The sequence below is a fragment of the Nelusetta ayraudi genome, unplaced genomic scaffold, assembly GCF_046127955.1.
Source record: "Nelusetta ayraudi isolate G7.1 ecotype Tasmania unplaced genomic scaffold, CSIRO-AGI_Nayr_v1 ptg000022l, whole genome shotgun sequence".
Taxonomy (NCBI): Eukaryota; Metazoa; Chordata; class Actinopteri; order Tetraodontiformes; family Monacanthidae; genus Nelusetta; species Nelusetta ayraudi.
The window spans coordinates 4,971,354-4,990,000 of NW_027466072.1; the positions used below are offsets into that span (position 1 = coordinate 4,971,354).

An 18,647-nucleotide genomic window follows, 5' to 3' on the forward strand; every position below is an offset into this window, starting at 1 on the left:
CAAAACAAACAAATTACCACGCAACACGTAATTACTGTACGCTAGAGACACTCCTTTCCTTTTGTTTGGGGCTACATATTTCGTAGGGAGTTTTGTGCCATTTGTAAAGCAGGGCGTCTTTCCGTTGTCATGACGAGGGCCAGCGGCCTTTGGAGCCCATTTGGGACAACACACACCACCTGTTGCCTACTACAGGAGTGGGCAAACTTTTTGACTCGTGGGGCCATAAGGGGTTCTAAATTTTGACAGAGGAGGCCAGAGCAGCAGCAGATGGATGGAATGTTTTGGTGACCCACCTCACAGGAGGCAAAAATAAATCATGGAATGTGTAGAAAACATGTGCATGTCGATTGAAAATGAACAAAAGCAAAGTTACAAAAAAAAATATCTTTGTTGAAGTTACTCTTAAAACACTGAAAAAGGAAATAAATGAAATACAGCTTCTTCTTTTTCTCGCACTAACAGTGACTGCTATTGAAAATGAATTTAGAGTTATGTTATTCTTCAGGATCTCATCATCATCACTGTATTCTAACCCTAATGGGAGGTCAGACTAATGGACAGTTCCCTTACCTCGCTAGTAGTCGCTACCTACGTCCAGAAAAAACTCCCCCGGATTCTGAAGTATTTCACTCTTTTTAAGTTTCCCCCACTATCCTGTCATTATTACTACTGAAAGAGCAGCTTCCCTGTCGTTTAATTTGGCTCCTAGTTTCTGTCAGAAGTGTGTTGTTTCGACAGTGGACGCCAACCAGTGTCCAACTTTTCACAAAAATTCACAAGCTTAGATACAATTTTGTCATCGGTGGTCTCCTAGCATCCACAGTGTCTGGTCACAGCACGAATTGGCAACGTGACCGAGTAATTCTCCATTTTGCCCACAGGAGGGCGGTGTAGGTACAGAATCTGTACAGAATGTCTACAGCGGTCGCGTTTTGACTGGTGCGTCAAAACAACCGGAAATGACGAAAATGGCAACATCCGCATATTAGCTTTTTGCGGTCGTGCAAACTTTGAACGAGATGTATTTTTTTTTCTTAAGCATTTCATTACAGTCTATGGAAGATATATTTCTCAAATGTTTTTCTTTTTGATAGAAAAAAACCCCCAGATAGTCTCCTCATATAACTGACGAGATTAGTACCTTTACTCTAAATAAGTTTTGGCTTGTAGCTTGAGGGATTTTCTACCAAAGCTATCAGCGGAGTGAAGCCAGGGCTAAATCAGGTAATTCACCAGTTTAACTGAAATATTGCAATAATTTAGTCAGGGGACTCTGTTAATTTTCTGGTCTTCTACCCTTTAGGCGAAGATTGCATTTTTCTTTAGGAACGTTCATGATCGTAAAGCTGCTCGATTTCACAAGTCCACCAGCCCAGTCATAGACTTGAGTGTTCTTTGGTTTTTGTTTGTATTTTGCAGTGAAGCCTGTTTTCTGGAAGCCGAGCCGATTTCTCTCTGCGATGTGACTCCAGTCTGCCAAACTCTCCCTGAATTAATGCTCGTTTGCGCATTGAAATGGGGAAACGCAAAGAGATGATGCACCCCAGGTTCCTTGGTGAGTTTGATGGAGAATCACTGTAGCATTTCACTACCGTCAATGTTGTTTTAGCTCTTTGCATAATCTCCGGTAAGCATCGCCACTTTTACATTTCACTGCACATCCAGCATGAGCATGTGACTAATAAAGTGCTTCAATCTTTAATCTCGAAGTTGAACAAGTCGTGAAAAGAAGCAGCGGACCAACATCACCTTTCAGGCAAAGGTGGATCATGTGACTCACTCGTCTGTCTGTCTCTTGCCGCAGGTGATGGAAACCCTGGTTTGCACAACATTCACAAGCGAAAGCACAAAAAACACAAGAAGCACAAGAGGAAACACCACGGCGCCCCCGAGCCCGAGCCCGTCATGGTGCCTCGGCCTCCTCCGCAGCTGCGGCTCAAGATCAAGCTGGGGGGGCAGACGCTGGGGACCAAGAGGTGAGAAGTGTGGAGGTCATTGAACAAATTGATGCAACTGTTTGACCCAGACAGACGGCATCACTCGTTCACTTTGCTCTGTCTTCCTGTTTTCTCTGAAAGTGTCCCCACCTGCACCGTCCACCCCGGCGTTGCTCGTCCTCCCTCTCCGTTGATGATCATTCACAATGACACAGACGATGACGATGATGATGATGACGATGACGAAGATGACGACGAGCCCTCTGTGCCTCTGGAGCAGTATCGGGCCTGGCTGGGTGAGTTATTAACGCAGTCTGTTGTTTCTACACTGCATCTGCTGTGGTGAAGCTACTAAGTCTACTTAGGAGTAGACTTAATCATTCAAGGACATATAGGACATTTTGTTTTCCCGGACTATCACTTGTTTTAGTTGAAAACAATAACGAAACAGAACTGAACTGGGGGGCGAACAACTTCAGAACATCCAAGTTTCACATAAGAAAGGAGGAAGGGTTTACAAGACACAAGCGCATTCATATGAAATCAGATCTAGTGGGTTGTACGTACAGATCCAGAACTTTTCTTTTTCAACCATGAGAGACTAAGATATCTTCTCCATAATGTCCATGAAGAATTTTTTATTTTTTATCTTTAACTGGTCTTCAAACCATTTCTGTGGACTTCTGCATGGTTACATTTTTCATGTTTACGTGATTTTTTAATTTTTTTTAAATTTTTTGTCATTTGAATATTTTGCACTATTGCAGATGAAGACAGCAACCTGGCTACATCCCCCATGCCAGACATGGGCTCTGACTCCATACTGGTGGGTCCTGTGGACGAGGAGGAGCGATGGCTGGACGCTCTAGAGAAAGGAGAACTGGATGACAATGGAGAGCTGAAGAAAGAGGTGGACGAGTCTCTGCTCACAGCCCGGCAGGTGAGGACGAGCAGTTTGAGCCCAAACTTTGTGCGCTTTAATTTCCCGTTCTCACCGTTTTGTTTTGTTTTCGTGGTTTCAGAAAGCCCTGCTACACAAGCAGCAGAGCCAGCCGCTGCTGGAGCTCCCCATGGGCTACAAGGAGAAGGAGATGACGGCCGAGATGATGCAGAAGCGCGAGGAGCGAGCCAGGAAGAGACGGCTGCAGGCCGCCAAGAAGGCGGAGGACAGCAAGAACCAGACGATCGAGAGGCTGACCAAAACCAGCAAGGCCAAGATCAAAAGCATGAAGGAGAGGAAGGCCAAGCAGAGTCAGTGTCCTATGATCCGCTACAGCGACTCCGTCCTGGGCGTGGCCATCTCCTTCCCCGCAGGAGTTGCCACCCCGCTGACCGCGGCCCCCCGCTCTCCTCCTGCAGCACCGGCCGCCTGCGGAGTCGCCGGCTGCACCAACCTGAAGAAGTACTCCTGCTCAAAGACCGGCGTCCCTCTCTGCAGCCTCGACTGCTACAGGAGGAACCTGCTGCTCGTTCAGAGTGCAGCCTGAACTGCGTGGGTTTTTGAGGCGGAGTTTGTGAAAAGTGATCTGGGAAACAAACGACAGTGGAGGATGAAATGGAACTCTACACGCATCCAGAGTTGAAGACTTGACAGCGAGTGACCCAAGTCTCAGTTCAGAGATGATTTGGTTCATCGCATGGGTTCAAGTCCTTCATGTGAGTAATTTAAACATTTCACGTTTATTAACGTTGTAAAATGTTCACCTTGTGTTTTTTCATAGAGATGAATTTTCATTTGTAAACTTTAATAGTGTAGGTCGGTATTTGGCTGGAAAGTGCACATTGTTTTTCATCTTGTGAATAGTGGGAACCCGCAGGGAATCTGAACTTGTAGAAGATGAGCAACTTTTCATGACAAATAAAAGGAGAGAGAGAGAGAGAAAGTGTTTCAAATATCACTTTATTTTTTTCAAATAACTCAATGTAAACACAGAACTGTACAGTTTAAATTAAGCATGAAATAAAATGCCCATCATGACTGCATATATCTTGCTATTGCCCTTTTTAAATCAGAGACTGTGGAGATGCAGCAGCAGCTTGATTTTAGGAGGTCCGGCTCAGTCAACACTGGACGCCCTTATTGTCACTTTGCACGTAGAGAGTGAGGTATTCACAGAGTGGCTGCACACAATAACATCTTTGCACTCAAGGCACGGCGTAGTGTCTAATTCAAAAACCTTGATAGTACGTGAAACTGGTTTATCCCAGGAAGACGGGTTTTCCCGAGGTGTCCCACTGGCTGGTGTCCATCCTGCTCAATGATGCAGCAACTGAGATTAAAGTCCCACACGGCTGGCAGATAGTCGTCCATGTTCATCACTTTGCAGTGGATGAGCAACTAAATGTAGTGTGCCGATCCTTCTAGTCCACTCCTTGACCTTGAATATTGGGTGGCTGCCTCACACGTCCATCATTCAGCCTTAATTTGATATGAGGAAATTAAGATTGCTCTCATGTATGATGATGATCTGATGGTATGAATGTTAGCAATTGGTTTTCTTTGCTCTGCACCTTTGCCAATACCAAGAAAAAAGCCCAGAGAGGTCCAGTTGTCTGAGAGGTCCACACAGGTTCTGAGGTTGCAGCGGAGGCTTCACAAGGCGAGACCAAAAGAGAGTCTGAAGGCCATTTCTACTGGTACTTCTGCCACCGAATCGTGGAAACAAACGTAGAATTCCTGAGGTACAGGTTCCAGCAGCATCCGCCTGAAAGACAGAAAACAACAGAGGTCAAAGGTCACGTACAGATCGGTCAATGTCTGTTTGTGCAGTCGCTTGCATCGGAATTTCGTTTTTAATGAGCACTGGAAGTGAATGTTTTAAATTACAAAATAAAAGTCTGAAGTCCGAACACAACATATGAGATGTAGGTCTTAATGAAATGATCACGTGGGTTTTGTCCCATGTGATGTCTCCTTGTCCCCATGTTGCTTGGGCCATTTTAGTTTTCTTCTAGGCGACTCTGGGGGGATTTTGAGTGTATGTCGACTTTAAAGGCACATAAAAAGCAAACTGGAAACATCTAGCAACTATTCTGAATAACCTTTTTAACATCAAAATCTTGTCTTTGTAATACTAAATTGTCAAGCCAATTATGGTTTTTGACTTTTTTTTAAAAAAATAGTTGATTTTTTCAAACAAATGAAAACAGTGCGAAGTCAAAGCCTGTCAACCATTCTAAAAATCAAACTAGTTTCATATGGGACTCCTACATACCCAATGACCCAGTAGGTCATGGTGGGGGCTGGTTTCTTCTGGTCGGTCCAGTTCTCAGGTTTACACTGAAACAAGACCCCGTGTTCCTTGACTGGACCCAGACCCCAGCCGCCGCCCGGGGCCGAGCGGCGCCCCTGCAGGAGACACAGCACACGATCAGCCTCCCCACCAGGTGACAGCACGATCAATACAAAGAAGTGGCACCCACCCGGGCCGGCAGGCTCTGCTGAAAGGCAGCCCGGATAGAGAGGCAGCAGTGGTGGAAGTTGCGGATGAGCTGTGGGTGGATGGAGCCGCTGAGCTGGGCCACCTCTCTGTGGGTCGGGGCGATGAAGATCCCCTGGACTGTCTCCATCAGGACGTAGTGGAACAGCGTGTTCTCGGCGCCAGCCGTCAGTCTGTTGCAAACAGACCAATGGACAGACAGACAGACAGACAGATGGACGGACGGATTACATGCAGGACATCATCAGATTGAATTGGGCAGCAAGCAAAGCAAAGCTTCCCGTCACTCACTTCATGGTGTTGTACATTTCCTCGCTCTCCTTTTCTGTGAGGGTCTTCTTCAGGGTGCCCAGGTAAAATGAGTTGGGCTGTTTGAGCTTCGGAATCTGTCACAACACACCGACAAATTGCAATAAAATGTAGCCGAAGCTCTAAAAGAAACTAAAGAAGCAGTTTGTCAGAGTCCAATGAAAGAGACTCCAGTAATAAACCCTGGTGAACCTTGAAGAGTCCTCCGCTGGCTCCACCCCCCTCGGACCCTCCAGTCCCCAGTGAGTCTCCGCGCCCTCCTGACTTCCTCTGGGAGTCCGGGGTCGAGTGTGCGGCCGGTGTGGAGGCCGAGCCGAACCCGGCCTCGGCGTGTCCCTCACTGGCGCCGTCCAACAGGCTCCTCTGCGGACTGGACCTCCGCGCCCTCTCCCCAAACAGGCTGCGAGCCCTGGAGCCCCCCGCGGGGCCCAGCGAGGAGCCTCTCACTGCCCCGGCCAGCCTGCTGAGGACCGGCGAGGACGAGGCCAGGCTCTCCAGGCGCTCGCGCGCCGAGCCGGCTGGGAGGAACCAGTCGGCGCAGGACAGGCAGGGAGTGGGCGGGGCGCTGAGCCGCTCCTCAATACCAGGCTGCAGTACCTCCAGCTGCAGCAAGGTGGCCTTCACCTGGAGGAGGAAGAGGTTCAGTGTCAGGGCTAAAACATATCTGGTATGTGGCTGTATGTACTGTATATATGCAATATGTATGAATGTGTGTATTTTGAAGTAGTATAACTCAAGGATAATGAAGTACTGATATTACATATCATGTATTAATTATTATATATATACATAATTATAGATATAACATAATAAACAATTTATTTTCTTATGAGATAAATATTATTGGAGATTAGGATAATATATTCAAACTAGTCCAATAAATGAATTAACGTATAGCTAATTTACAAATGATGGGTGGGATTAAATGAGTTTGACTTCTTCCCGCTCCTTTTTAGAAATGTAAAATCAACTCATTATTCAGTGTTGCTTTCAATCTTTTTCATGGTTTTGTAATTTTCATTTTGTCTGTCCACTACTTTTTCATATTCAAAGTAAACTAAACTAAAGTGAGAGTCACCTGATCCACGTAAACACAGTCAGGTCCTGGGGAGCCCACAGCCGGCGATGCACAGCCACCGGCTTCCAGCAGCACACACTGCATTAAATGCCTCTGAGACGGCAAGCAGAGAGAAAACACGTCTTCAATAAAACCATGAAGAGACGGAGACGCAAGAGACAAGCAGCCGGATGAACAACACGGATGAAGTCGTTTCCTTACGATGCCCACGATGAGCAGGAAGTGACGGCCCCGCGGATGCCTGAAGCCCCCCGTCGCCGCCCCCCCGCCGTCTGCCCTCTGCTGGGGGAACACCTCCCTCCAGACCACCAGCTGGCCCACTCGCTGCTCGGCCGCCAGCGGCAACAGGCAGTAGTGCTGGCAGTACAGACACACGTCCAGCAGGTCCTCTTTGGGAAGGTGGTTGGCAATCAGGTACGACTGGGGGGGGCGAGCGTGGGTCACAGTCATTCAGATATTAAATGAGGGTGCGGACTATACACATATATATATATATATATATATATATATATATATATATATATATAAACATACATACATACATATATACATATATTCAGGGAGCTGCATCATGTGAATGTTTAAATGTCTAAGTAATGTTTAAAATACGTGCACAGTTAACATCAACTCGGACATTTTTCCCATTGAAGCTGAGCACCTGTGCATCATTGTCTACATTGAGAAACTGACCTTGTAGAACAAGCAGGAGCCGAGGATTACATAGAGTCGCCTCAAGCCAAACACGTCTTCGGACTGCAGGTGAAAAAAAGGAATCAAAATAAATAAAGGGAGGCGTAAGCACACAGTAAAGACACGCAGTGACAGAATGAAGTCATTGTTGGCAGAGAGTCTGAAGATTCGGAGAATACAGGTGTTTATACTCTGAGAAGAAGTGAAGCATTATTTGAAAGGAGACCAAGTAGCTCAATCTGGGAGTAAAACCTGGCAACCCGCAGCAGCAGGAAGGTTTTACACATCGAGTGCAGCGTCACGTAACAACTGCCTATAAATAGACACGTAGCACCTGTTGGCAGCACACAAGTCACAAGTGAATATAGTCACACACACACACACACACACACACGCATTTACCATTTAACACTCACATACCATTTCTCCAAAATCTGAAGATTCAAAGTCAGACAGAACTGTGTCCACTTCCATCTGTGGAGAGAAAAAACTTTTTTTTTTACTTTTTTTAACTTTTTATTAAACAATACTGAGAATGGAAGATGTCTCCTACTCCTGTGAAGCGTTAAAAACGATCGCAATTTACAGCTGGATAGTAAAAAAACAGGTAAGTTGAGGTGAAGACTTAATTTGTTTGATTAGTTTTTGTGTATATTTACACAAAAAGATGACGTTGGGAGTATTTGTTGTGTGTGCAATTTTGAAAAAGGACACTAGAGGGCCACATGGCACAGAAACAAAATTTGATGATAGTTGTTTTTTTTCTGAAGAAACTGCTTCCCTTCAGAAAAATCAATTGATTTTAACTTTGACCTTGATCTCTGGAGGCAGAGGCAGCCAGCGGACCGCCGGCAGTCCGTCCAGAAACAGGCTCCCTGAGACGTCCTGGTGCGAAGCCGAGGCGCCGTCCCTCAGGCAGGACGGCTGGATGAGCTGCTGGAAGAAGAGGCAGAAGAAGTGGTCCAGCCGGGGAGCGCTGTCCGCTCTGCAGAAGGCACTGCATAACGGAGGAGGAGAGAGCGTGCAGTTGGAAGCCACATACAGAACGTGTTAAAAAGAAATGATCCAAATCTATTTTCATTTTTACATAAAACAAAGCACATACACATACAAATATTGTATTTTTCCCTTCTGATGCCTTATATGACCTACTGAGTAGAAATTTGGGTAAACGCCTGTAAAACAAACTGTGAAAATATGGAATGGACTTAATGATGGACTCAAACTGTGCAATTCTCTTTTGGAATTTAGAAAGAAAGCATAAAATAAGGAAACACTACATGTTAAAATGAATGTAAATGAAAATGGAAAAGGTGAGTGTCAGTGTAATTCATTTGTTTTCCCGACTACGAATGTTCTGGTTTTTCTGTGATTATTACAGTTTTTGGATTGTCCAGGATAGGCAGAAATAAGCCTTGGGCTTCAGCATTTTTTGGTTACATATCGTGATCTTTTATGTTAAACATTTGCTTTTTATTTCTGCTTTGTCGTAAACAAAATAAAGTCATTCATTTGTTCATTCAAAAAGGAGGGACGGACAAACAGACACCAGAAGCAGGACGAGCAGTCCGTCCCAGTGGGACGCACCTGTCCAGGGAGCCGTGCATCACTTTCAGCGTGCGCACCACGTCTCCCACCACCGTCTGAAGGCACAGCAGCGGAACCCTGACGGCGCACGCAAAACAAAGTTAACACACTTCAGACTCAGCTTGCCTGGCTGTGACTTTCCTTCACTTTGGCAGCAGGAAAGGAGGCAATCAGTGAAACATGTGAACGGCACTGTTGTTTCTGCAGCCACGGGGAAGATCAGAGCCAAACACAGTCAGCACACTGTGGACGCACAAAGAAGCCTGTTGGCCCTTGTTTGCTGCCATGCGATAAACTGGCGACTTTTCCAGCATGTACCTGACATTTGACCTGGGAAAGCAGCGATAGAGTCCAACACCCCTGATAACAGCGGGCCTTCATGATTGCAGGTATCGATCTTGGGCCACAACTGTCTCTGTGGCGCAATTGGTTAGCGCGTTCGGCTGTTAACCGAAAGGTTGGTGGTTCGAGCCCACCCAGGGACGGACAAGGTTCTTTTCTTAGAAGCCACTGAAGAAGAGCTCCATCACTAACAGAGTGAAATTGCCTTTATCAATCCCGCTTTCCATCAGGACAAAAACTTCATTCAAGATTTGACTTCTGACTTTTCCTTTCTTAACGTTTTGCTACAAATGAGGCAAGGACTGCTGTGTTTTGATTTTAGCAAGTGTCTCTGTGGCGCAATCGGTTAGCGCGTTCGGCTGTTAACCGAAAGGTTGGTGGTTCGAGCCCACCCAGGGACGACAGTCTTTTAGAAATTGGCAAAGGGAGGATAATCAGAACCAAAATCTGGTGACGGCAGTACATCTGAAAATTAAGGGAAAATGCAACACAGAAGAAAAAGAGATTGTCAACCAACAGAAGGTGATCTTGGTCAGCACTGCTTCCCTTTGCTTCCGAATGGACTGCAATAGTCAGTTTCTTGTTCTGATTGACCTCCCTTTGCTAGTTCTGAAAAGACTGTCGTCCCTGGGTGGGCTCGAACCACCAACCTTTCGGTTAACAGCCGAACACGCTAACCGATTGCGCCACAGAGACCTGGGTGAGCAGGAGTAATGGTATAGAATCCACCAGAGGGGACACCAGAAGAACTAAGCTGCGTTTCTTCAGTTCATAAGGATTTTGCTGGACGAAACAAGGACTCTGTTTTCTGCAACTGTCTCTGTGGCGCAATTGGTTAGCGCGTTCGGCTGTTAACCGAAAGGTTGGTGGTTCGAGCCCACCCAGGGACGGACAAGGTTCTTTTCTTAGAAGCCACTGAAGAAGAGCTCCATCACTAACAGAGTGAAATTGCCTTTATTACAATTTAGAATGTGCACATTTTCAATCCCGCCTTCCATCAGGACAAAAACTTAATTCAGGATTTGACTTCTGACTTTTCCTTTCTTAACGTTTTGCTACAAATGAGGCAAGGACTGCTGTGTTTTGCTTTCAGCAAGTGTCTCTGTGGCGCAATTGGTTAGCGCGTTCGGCTGTTAACCGAAAGGTTGGTGGTTCGAGCCCACCCAGGGACGATTGTCTTTTCAGAACTAGCAAAGGGAGAATAATCAGAACAAGAAACTGATGACTGTAGTCCATTTGGAAGCAAAGGGTGCTCAACAAGATCACCTTCTGTTGGTTGACAATCTCTTTCTCTACTTTGTGGCATTTTCCCTTAATTTTCAGATGTACTGCTGTCACCAGATTTTGGTTCTAATTATCCTCCCTTTGCCAATTTCTAAAAGTCTGCCGTCCCCGGGTGGGCTCGAACCACCAACCTTTCGGTTAACAGCCGAACGCGCTAACCAATTGCGCCACAGAGACCTGGGTGGCCAGCTAGCCTGGCTGCGACACTCCTTCACTTTGGCAGCAGGAACGAAGGCAATCAGTGAAACATGTGAACGGCACTGTTGTTTCTGCAGCCACGGGGAAGATCAGAGCCAAACACAGTCAGCACACTGTGGACGCACAAAGAAGCCTGTTGGCCCTTGTTTGCTGCCATGCGATAAACTGGCGACTTTTCCAGCATGTACCTGACCTTTGACCTGGGACAGCAGCGATAGAGTCTAACACCCCTGATAACAGCGGGCCTTCATGATTGCAGGTATCGATCTTGGGCCACAACTGTCTCTGTGGCGCAATTGGTTAGCGCGTTCGGCTGTTAACCGAAAGGTTGGTGGTTCGAGCCCACCCAGGGACGGACAAGGTTCTTTTCTTAGAAGCCACTGAAGAAGAGCTCCATCACCAACAGAGTGAAATTGCCTTTATTACAATTTAGAATGTGCACGTTTTCAATCCCGCCTTCCATCAGGACAAAAACTTCATTCAAGATTTGACTTCTGACTTTTCCTTTCTTAACGTTTTGCTACAAATGAGGCAAGGACTGCTGTGTTTTGATTTTAGCAAGTGTCTCTGTGGCGCAATCGGTTAGCGCGTTCGGCTGTTAACCGAAAGGTTGGTGGTTCGAGCCCACCCAGGGACGACAGTCTTTTCAAAACTAGCAAAGGGAGGATAATCAGAACAAGAAACTGACCATTGCAGTACATTCCGAAGCAAAGGGGAAGCAGTGCTCACCAAGATCACCTTCTGTTGGTTGACTTTCTCTACTCTGTGGCATTTTTCCTTAATTTTCAGATGTACTGCTGTCACCAGATTTTGGTTCTAATTATCCTCCCAGGAGACAACATGGGGGGAAAGTTGTTTCTTTAGTTCGTAGTTCAGTCAAGGATTTTGATGGGTGAAGCAAGGGCTGCTCTTGTTTGCACGAGTCTCTGTGGCGCAATCGGTTAGCGCGTTCGGCTGTTAACCGAAAGGTTGGTGGTTCGAGCCCACCCAGGGACGACAGGGATGACTGCAGTAAATTTGGAAGCCAAAGGGGAAGCAGTGCTGACCAAGATCACCTTCGGTTGGTTGACAATCTCTTTCTCTACTGTGTGGCATTTTCCCTTAATTTTCAGATGTACTGCCGTCACCAGATTTTGGTTCTAATTATCCTCCCTTTGCCAATTTCTAAAAGACTGTCGTCCCTGGGTGGGCTCGAACCACCAACCTTTCGGTTAACAGCCGAACGCGCTAACCAATTGCGCCACAGAGACCTGGGTGACCGGGGCTCATGGAATAAAAAATTCAGAACAGGAGACAACATGGGGGGAAAGTCGTTTCTTCAGTTTGTAAGGATTTTGCTGGGTGAAGCAAGGGCTGCCCTTTCTTGCAACTGTCTCTGTGGCGCAATTGGTTAGCGCGTTCGGCTGTTAACCGAAAGGTTGGTGGTTCGAGCCCACCCAGGGACGGCAGTGTTTTAGCAAAACGAGTGTGTAAAGTGACCCCTGACTGTAGCAGACAGCACAGAACACCATCAACCACTTTTTGATCTGTGTGCTGTGAACAGTGTCACTGAACCACAGGATAATTCCTGTAATGACATATATATGTATTCATCATTTGGCCAGATATCACTCGAAGATATGTTCTCTCATATTCATGTTCGGCGGATTAAACTTTGACTTCACATTGCTGCTCCCAAAAAACATGTAACCCTGCTGTATACTGTAAATATGGACATCAGCTGTAAAAACTAAAGTCCATACTCAAAAAAAAAACTCGCAATACAGCGATAGCTTGTACCTCTCAGCCGGAAGTCCTATGACCAACAAGTTGCTGCCTTCCTTCCAGTAGCCCACGTGCACCAGGTGTTTGCCCAGCAGGAGAGACGAACTAAAACACACACAAAAAGAGTTTTATTTGGGTTGCTCTTACAAACATATACATAAAAAAAAACAACAAAGCATCGCCTTACCTGAGGATCTGCCCTCCTGTCACATCCTCCAGCATATCACACAGTGTAAGAAAGATCCCTCTCACTCCTTTCAGCTGGCCGGAGGCTGCAGACACAGGGTACTGGTACAAGATCTCCTCCTGGACACACAAAGCCACAAGTTCAGTGGCAAAACCCACACTGTCCTCAGTCGTATGGATGGAATCATGAATGAATGATGAAATTATTGTGAGATTCACAGTGGCTAATTCTTCAATGCACTATTAGACCCCTTACATGGACAGGGGGCAACTGTAAAACTGATGACTGCTCTTGGTTTGTTAATTCAAAGTGAGAACAGAAGGCAGAAACAATTCACTGTTCACGTTTGAGTGTTGTCTTATCAAAAGACTGTCGTCCCTGGGTGGGCTCGAACCACCAACCTTTCGGTTAACAGCCGAACGCGCTAACCGATTGCGCCACAGAGACCTGGGTGAGCAGGAGTAATGGTATAGAATCCACCAGAGGGGACAACAGAGGAACCAAGCCGTGTTTCTTCAGTTCTTCATAAGGATTTTGCTGGATGAAACAAGGACTCAGCTTTCTGCAACTGTCTCTGTGGCGCAATTGGTTAGCGCGTTCGGCTGTTAACCGAAAGGTTGGTGGTTCGAGCCCACCCAGGGACGTCGTTACTTTTTACTTAAGTTGCATCTTGTTCCTTTATAGCAAAGCTATAATAAAAACATGATTTCTCCAAAAGACCACTGCCCATCCGATTGCGCCACAAAGACAGTTGCATCAGTGGCACGACTTGCTTCACGCAGCACAAGGGTCACGAAATGCGTTAATGCTTCTATTTTTCCTGTTGTCCACTCGAGAGAATTTTCACTGTAGTTCCTCCTGGGCCCTCAGGTCTCTGTGAAAAACTTGTTTCTTCAGGTCTTGAGAATTTTGCTGCGTGAGATAAGGACTGCTCTTTCTCGCAATTGTCCCCGTGGCGCAATCGGTTAGCGAATTTGGCTGTTGATTCAAAGGTTGGTGGTGTACTGTGAGTGTTTCATTAGGTCTTCATTAGTGGTTTCTAATAAAAAAAATAAAAAAAAATCCCTGGTTCCAGGGTGGGCTCAGATCAACAACCTTTCGGTTAACAGCCAAACGCACTCAGCGACTGCAACACAGAGACCTGATTTCCCCAGCTTTATACACAGAGGGACCGAGCGCTCAGGGCTGTTTCTGTTAAGTGCTGCAGTCATTAGTATTCCTCCCACTGCACCAGCAACTTTGAAGCATGCAGGGCAGATAAAAGCTGAGCTGTGGGAGGATAAGAGCCCCGAGTGGAAGAGTGAGGGGATAAAATCCCGCAGCCCAAATATCATCTATTACCTCTGCAACCAAAACAGCGGCTAAGAAAAGAACAAACAGCACATTAAAAAAACAAAAAAACAAATAAAATAAACTTCTGCTACTTCTTGTCAGGGCAAAAAAAGCTTTTAATTACAAAAACACCACTACTAAAACCCTGCCAAATCCAGCCACCCTGCAATCAAAGAAGTGAAAAATACAAAGTCAGACTTTAGCCGACGCTCGCACGGCACTGTCATTTAGAAAATCAGCTGCTGGCTGATGTGGCTTCGGAAAAAAACAGTCCCCTCCAATTCTACCGCCGTTCCCATTAAGAAAAGAACACAAGGTCTGCTTTTGCAAACCGTGCAGAAGACAACTGCAGAACCATAAAGTACAACTCCGGAAAAACATCAGCGCGCCAATAATTGCAGTGCAGGGGGATGGAAGGTCAGCAAATGAGTAGTTTGCCTCTTGGAGCAACAAGCAAAAACTCTGAGCTTAACACTGTTGGACAAGCCGACAGAAGGAAATGCAGAAGCTGTGCCTCGGTCACGGCTCCAGGACGACAGAGAAGAGATTATCCTGCTGTTTGTTTGATGCGGCTGTATTTGACGTGAAAACTGTCTCTAGTGTCCATTCTGTCAGAAGAGATCTGACACGAGAGAACGGAAAAAACCACAATGAAATGACAGAAGCTGCAATTTGAAGTCTGCACATTTTTCTGGCCTCACACCCCTAAAAATGTCGTTTAGCTTGAACCTCCGGATGTGCGGCGGTCTTTTGAGGAATTCTTATTTTTACTGTGCCTTTGCTATAAAGGGCAACTTCAACTTCATTCAAAATAGGGGACGTCCCTGGGTGGGCTCGAACCACCAACCTTTCGGTTAACAGCCGAACGCGCTAACCGATTGCGCCACAGAGACCTGGGTGAGCAGGTGTAATGGTATAGAATCCACCAGAGGGGACAACAGAGGAACCAAGCCGTGTTTCTTCAGTTCTTCATAAGGATTTTGCTGGATGAAACAAGGACTCTACTTTCTGCAACTGTCTCTGTGGCGCAATCGGTTAGCGCGTTCGGCTGTTAACCGAAAGGTTGGTGGTTCGAGCCCACCCAGGGACGATTCCCTTTTCTGTTGAGATCAGAAACTAAAAAAACTAATGAACAACGGCAATTGCTGTCTTCGGTGCAATTGAAAATGTGTGCATTTTTCCCCTGGCTCCATCACAACAAAACTTCTGGATGTTGTGTCGCCTTCTGATTTTTCTTGTGTTATCATTTTGGTACAAAGACACTACCTGCAGTGTTTCACAATTAAAAAAGCTTGAACCAGCAAATTATTAGTTACCAGCCAAACGCTGTAACTGATTGCACCACAAAGACCAGGGAGACCAGGAGTCAATAGAATAAAAACTCACTGGGGAGACAACAGGGGAGAAGCAGCGCTTCTTCATGACATGAACCCTTTACCGTAATTCCTCTGGCTGACCCAGGTCTCTGTGGCGCAATCGGTTAGCGCGTTCGGCTGTTAACCGAAAGGTTGGTGGTTCGAGCCCACCCAGGGACGGCAGTCTTTTCAGAACTAGCAAAGGGAGGATAATTAGAACAAGGAACTGATGACTGCAGTACATTTGGAAGCGAAGGGGAAGCAGTGCTCACCAAGATCACCTTCTGTTGGTTGACAATCACCTTCTCGACTGTGCAGCATTTTTGCTTAAAGCAGCTCTGGATAACTTGAGCTTGCTACGAGTTTGCTATGACAACAACGTTGTAGCAAACGTTCAACACTTTTATTACTTCGTCTTTCATCGAGGTTACTTATTGGGTTCCATTCCGTCATTTTACAATCCTATGTATTTGTAATAGTAGTATGTCAGACTGCCTCTAAAAAAAAAACGTGTGATGTTGCCGTATAGTGGTTCGTCTGGCATGTCGGGTCGCAGTTACAGCCGGCACAACCCCCCCCCTCACTGCCGAGGCGGCACCATTGATCCTATTGATCGTTTATCTACCACTTCACTGAGTTTGGAATCATAATTCCATGGTCAAAAAGTTACTTAGAGCTGCTTTAATTTTCAGATGTACTGCTGTCACCAGAATTTGGTTCTGATTATCCTCCCTTTGCCAATTTCTAAAAGACTTCCGTCCCTGGGTGGGCTCGAACCACCAACCTTTCGGTTAACAGCCGAACGCGCTAACCGATTGCGCCACAGAGACCTGGGCTACCAGGACTCATGGAATAAAAAATTCAGAACAGGAGACAACATGGGGGGGAAAGTTTGCTGGGTGAAGCAAGGACTCCTCTTGCGTGCAACTGTCTCTGTGGCGCAATCGGTTAGCGCGTTCGGCTGTTAACCGAAAGGTTGGTGGTTCGAGCCCACCCAGGGACGACAGTCTTTTAGACACTAGAACATGGAGGTTAATTAGAACAAGTAATGGGTGACCACAGTACATTTGGAAGTGACACAGAAACCCAGTGTTCTCCAAGGCCACCATCCATCGGCTCATAATCTCTATGTGATGCTCTGACAGACAGACAGAATACTGATGTGTGAGCAATTCAAAGACTGCAAGGATGAGAAAACGCTCAGGACTCCTCCCACCGTCTGCAACCACTGACCTCCTCCTTGGACGACGCTGAGTCCAGATTGAGTGAGAGGTACATCACAATGTGCGGGATGTGTCCAATGGCCATCTGAAGCTCGGCGGTGTCCTCCCCCCACAGCAGCCGCACCAGCTGGCTGACTGGTGGAGAGACCTTGGCTTTCGGGACGTGGGGCGAGTCGCCGGCGGCAGCGGCGCCATCCTGAGCCGCCGTCTCCAAAGTCAGCCTCACCTGGGTGACAGAGGACAAAGAGAGGTCGTCTGTGGCAGATCTCCCTGGACCTCCTCTACTCATGAACTCCTAAAATATTCATTTGAAAAATGTGATTCAATATGTTTACTAATTTTCCTATAAACAGACACTCAGAGTAAAATATCTTCTAATTACAGACAGAAAGGTCTCTCTTTCCCTCCTTGTTTCGGTAAATAAGCTCCAATCATTTTCACCTCAGATCAGTATTTATTATTTTATTTAATAATCTGTTTTATCTGTGTACAGTTACTTCCATGAAAAAATAAAGCAGATGCAAACGAAATCCCTGCTGCGCACAATATAACAGTTGTAAGTACATTGAAAAAATGCAAGAATAAAAGAAAGTGAGAATAATTCCAGTTCTGCAGGGATTTTAACCGTGAGCCACCAGCAGCCCAGTAAATCCACCCCTACAAGAAAATCACTACATGCAACGTGCAATTGTGCTTCACCACAACTACATTTTTGTGTTTGTTTGTAACGCATGACATACAATACAGCATTTTTAACACTCCGTGACTGCACACACTGTGCTGACCACACCGGACAGGCCTGGGACACTCAGACGTTCTGTATGTTTTTTCCAAAATCCTGGTTCGAATCTCACATCCTAAATATTTTTCAGCATGATGATCGTATTTCCTAGTAAGGAAAAAAAAAGAAGAAAAAAAAAAGTCTCCACTGTATTTGTCTAACCCCACAAACCGCAGGCCACAGGTCCTAGCAGGCGCCTGCGTCTGGGCAGCCGGCCATAGGAGCCACTTTAAGGGGTGTTATTAAATAGGGACGGACAGAGGTGGGGTCTCTATGATGTGATGGAGCCTTCAGCTGTCAGGCTCTTTGAGAGACTGATTTAAAGTGGTAAGCAGTAAAAAAAAAAAATGGCTAGACTCTAAATCGCCTGCAAAAATCTTTGTCAGTGAGATAATTTCAGGGACTGGGTGGGGAAAGCAATCGTAGCATCCAAAGCTACGCAGCTTTGCTAATTAACATTAACTTTCAGATGCACTGTGTTTCCAAATTGATTTGATTTTGATTCTGATTATTTATCATTGCATCACAGGCACCACGCATTCATTTCTAAAAGACTGCCGTCCCTGGGTGGGCTCGAACCACCAACCTTTCGGTTAACAGCCGAACGCGCTAACCTATTGCCCCACAGAGACTGCTGTGGGAACAGCAGTCCATGCTTCACCCAGCAAAATCCTTATGAAATGAAGAACCAACTTTGGTCCAACTGCTGTGGCCGCTCGTGAACTTTGTTCATCCAGGTCTCTGTGGCGCAATTGGTTAGCGCGTTCGGCTGTTAACCGAAAGGTTGGTGGTTCGAGCCCACCCAGGGACGCTCTCCGTTTCAAAATGTAGGGAGGGGGAATTATTATTAGAAGACACTGATGGCGGCGGTACGTCTGGGAAAAACACAGCAGTCTCCATGACCTCTTTCTATTTGTGCGTAATCACTTGAAAGAAATTTCTAATGGACCAAATGATTTGTTGTTTGAGCTTATGTTGGATGAAGGATAATTGTAGAAAAAGTCACATGGCTGCAGAGATTCTCTAAGTAAATTTATGCTGTGATAATTTACTAATGAAAAACACTGTAGTTTTGTTCCAGAAAGGAACAAAGTTTAATCTGGTGAGCACTCACACAGGTCTCTGTGGCGCAATTGG

General features: G+C 46.1%; 2 protein-coding genes and 20 non-coding genes across 24 annotated transcripts in view; 14 read left to right on the plus strand and 8 right to left on the minus strand.

The window, feature by feature from the left end:
• The first annotated feature begins 958 nt into the window (after positions 1-958).
• Positions 959-3,923, plus strand: ino80b (INO80 complex subunit B). Its single transcript, XM_076028254.1, has 6 exons — positions 959-1,227; positions 1,423-1,558; positions 1,808-1,979; positions 2,082-2,236; positions 2,708-2,880; positions 2,963-3,923. The coding sequence occupies exons 2-6, from the start codon at positions 1,519-1,521 to the stop codon at positions 3,425-3,427; spliced, it is 1,005 nt and encodes a 334-aa protein (XP_075884369.1). The 5' UTR covers positions 959-1,227; positions 1,423-1,518; the 3' UTR covers positions 3,428-3,923.
• intu (inturned planar cell polarity protein) overlaps positions 3,820-18,647 on the minus strand; it is a 21,053-nt gene continuing 6,225 nt past the window's right edge. For all 3 annotated transcript variants that reach the window (XM_076028250.1, XM_076028253.1, XM_076028251.1), the window contains exons 4-17: positions 16,740-16,955; positions 12,820-12,938; positions 12,648-12,737; positions 9,045-9,122; positions 8,271-8,454; positions 7,878-7,931; positions 7,458-7,520; positions 6,969-7,187; positions 6,768-6,860; positions 5,882-6,313; positions 5,672-5,766; positions 5,364-5,553; positions 5,156-5,289; positions 3,820-4,645 (exon numbers count right to left, since the gene is read on the minus strand). In XM_076028250.1, coding sequence (XP_075884365.1) covers positions 4,534-4,645; positions 5,156-5,289; positions 5,364-5,553; positions 5,672-5,766; positions 5,882-6,313; positions 6,768-6,860; positions 6,969-7,187; positions 7,458-7,520; positions 7,878-7,931; positions 8,271-8,454; positions 9,045-9,122; positions 12,648-12,737; positions 12,820-12,938; positions 16,740-16,955 — 2,079 coding nt within the window. In that variant the 3' untranslated portion in view covers positions 3,820-4,533. The remainder of the gene's footprint in view (positions 4,646-5,155; positions 5,290-5,363; positions 5,554-5,671; positions 5,767-5,881; positions 6,314-6,767; positions 6,861-6,968; positions 7,188-7,457; positions 7,521-7,877; positions 7,932-8,270; positions 8,455-9,044; positions 9,123-12,647; positions 12,738-12,819; positions 12,939-16,739; positions 16,956-18,647) is intronic.
• trnan-guu (transfer RNA asparagine (anticodon GUU)) lies at positions 9,456-9,529 on the plus strand. Its single transcript has one exon. It is a non-coding gene; the product is annotated as a tRNA-Asn (tRNA).
• trnan-guu (transfer RNA asparagine (anticodon GUU)) lies at positions 9,714-9,787 on the plus strand. The gene has a single exon. It is a non-coding gene; the product is annotated as a tRNA-Asn (tRNA).
• On the minus strand, positions 10,009-10,082 carry trnan-guu (transfer RNA asparagine (anticodon GUU)). Its single transcript has one exon. It is a non-coding gene; the product is annotated as a tRNA-Asn (tRNA).
• On the plus strand, positions 10,203-10,276 carry trnan-guu (transfer RNA asparagine (anticodon GUU)). Its single transcript has one exon. It is a non-coding gene; the product is annotated as a tRNA-Asn (tRNA).
• On the plus strand, positions 10,485-10,558 carry trnan-guu (transfer RNA asparagine (anticodon GUU)). The gene has a single exon. It is a non-coding gene; the product is annotated as a tRNA-Asn (tRNA).
• trnan-guu (transfer RNA asparagine (anticodon GUU)) lies at positions 10,774-10,847 on the minus strand. The gene has a single exon. It is a non-coding gene; the product is annotated as a tRNA-Asn (tRNA).
• Positions 11,150-11,223, plus strand: trnan-guu (transfer RNA asparagine (anticodon GUU)). The gene has a single exon. It is a non-coding gene; the product is annotated as a tRNA-Asn (tRNA).
• trnan-guu (transfer RNA asparagine (anticodon GUU)) lies at positions 11,432-11,505 on the plus strand. Its single transcript has one exon. It is a non-coding gene; the product is annotated as a tRNA-Asn (tRNA).
• On the plus strand, positions 11,791-11,864 carry trnan-guu (transfer RNA asparagine (anticodon GUU)). Its single transcript has one exon. It is a non-coding gene; the product is annotated as a tRNA-Asn (tRNA).
• On the minus strand, positions 12,045-12,118 carry trnan-guu (transfer RNA asparagine (anticodon GUU)). Its single transcript has one exon. It is a non-coding gene; the product is annotated as a tRNA-Asn (tRNA).
• trnan-guu (transfer RNA asparagine (anticodon GUU)) lies at positions 12,240-12,313 on the plus strand. Its single transcript has one exon. It is a non-coding gene; the product is annotated as a tRNA-Asn (tRNA).
• Positions 13,193-13,266, minus strand: trnan-guu (transfer RNA asparagine (anticodon GUU)). The gene has a single exon. It is a non-coding gene; the product is annotated as a tRNA-Asn (tRNA).
• Positions 13,390-13,463, plus strand: trnan-guu (transfer RNA asparagine (anticodon GUU)). Its single transcript has one exon. It is a non-coding gene; the product is annotated as a tRNA-Asn (tRNA).
• trnan-guu (transfer RNA asparagine (anticodon GUU)) lies at positions 14,971-15,044 on the minus strand. Its single transcript has one exon. It is a non-coding gene; the product is annotated as a tRNA-Asn (tRNA).
• trnan-guu (transfer RNA asparagine (anticodon GUU)) lies at positions 15,168-15,241 on the plus strand. Its single transcript has one exon. It is a non-coding gene; the product is annotated as a tRNA-Asn (tRNA).
• Positions 15,613-15,686, plus strand: trnan-guu (transfer RNA asparagine (anticodon GUU)). The gene has a single exon. It is a non-coding gene; the product is annotated as a tRNA-Asn (tRNA).
• Positions 16,263-16,336, minus strand: trnan-guu (transfer RNA asparagine (anticodon GUU)). Its single transcript has one exon. It is a non-coding gene; the product is annotated as a tRNA-Asn (tRNA).
• Positions 16,436-16,509, plus strand: trnan-guu (transfer RNA asparagine (anticodon GUU)). The gene has a single exon. It is a non-coding gene; the product is annotated as a tRNA-Asn (tRNA).
• Positions 18,069-18,142, minus strand: trnan-guu (transfer RNA asparagine (anticodon GUU)). Its single transcript has one exon. It is a non-coding gene; the product is annotated as a tRNA-Asn (tRNA).
• trnan-guu (transfer RNA asparagine (anticodon GUU)) lies at positions 18,248-18,321 on the plus strand. The gene has a single exon. It is a non-coding gene; the product is annotated as a tRNA-Asn (tRNA).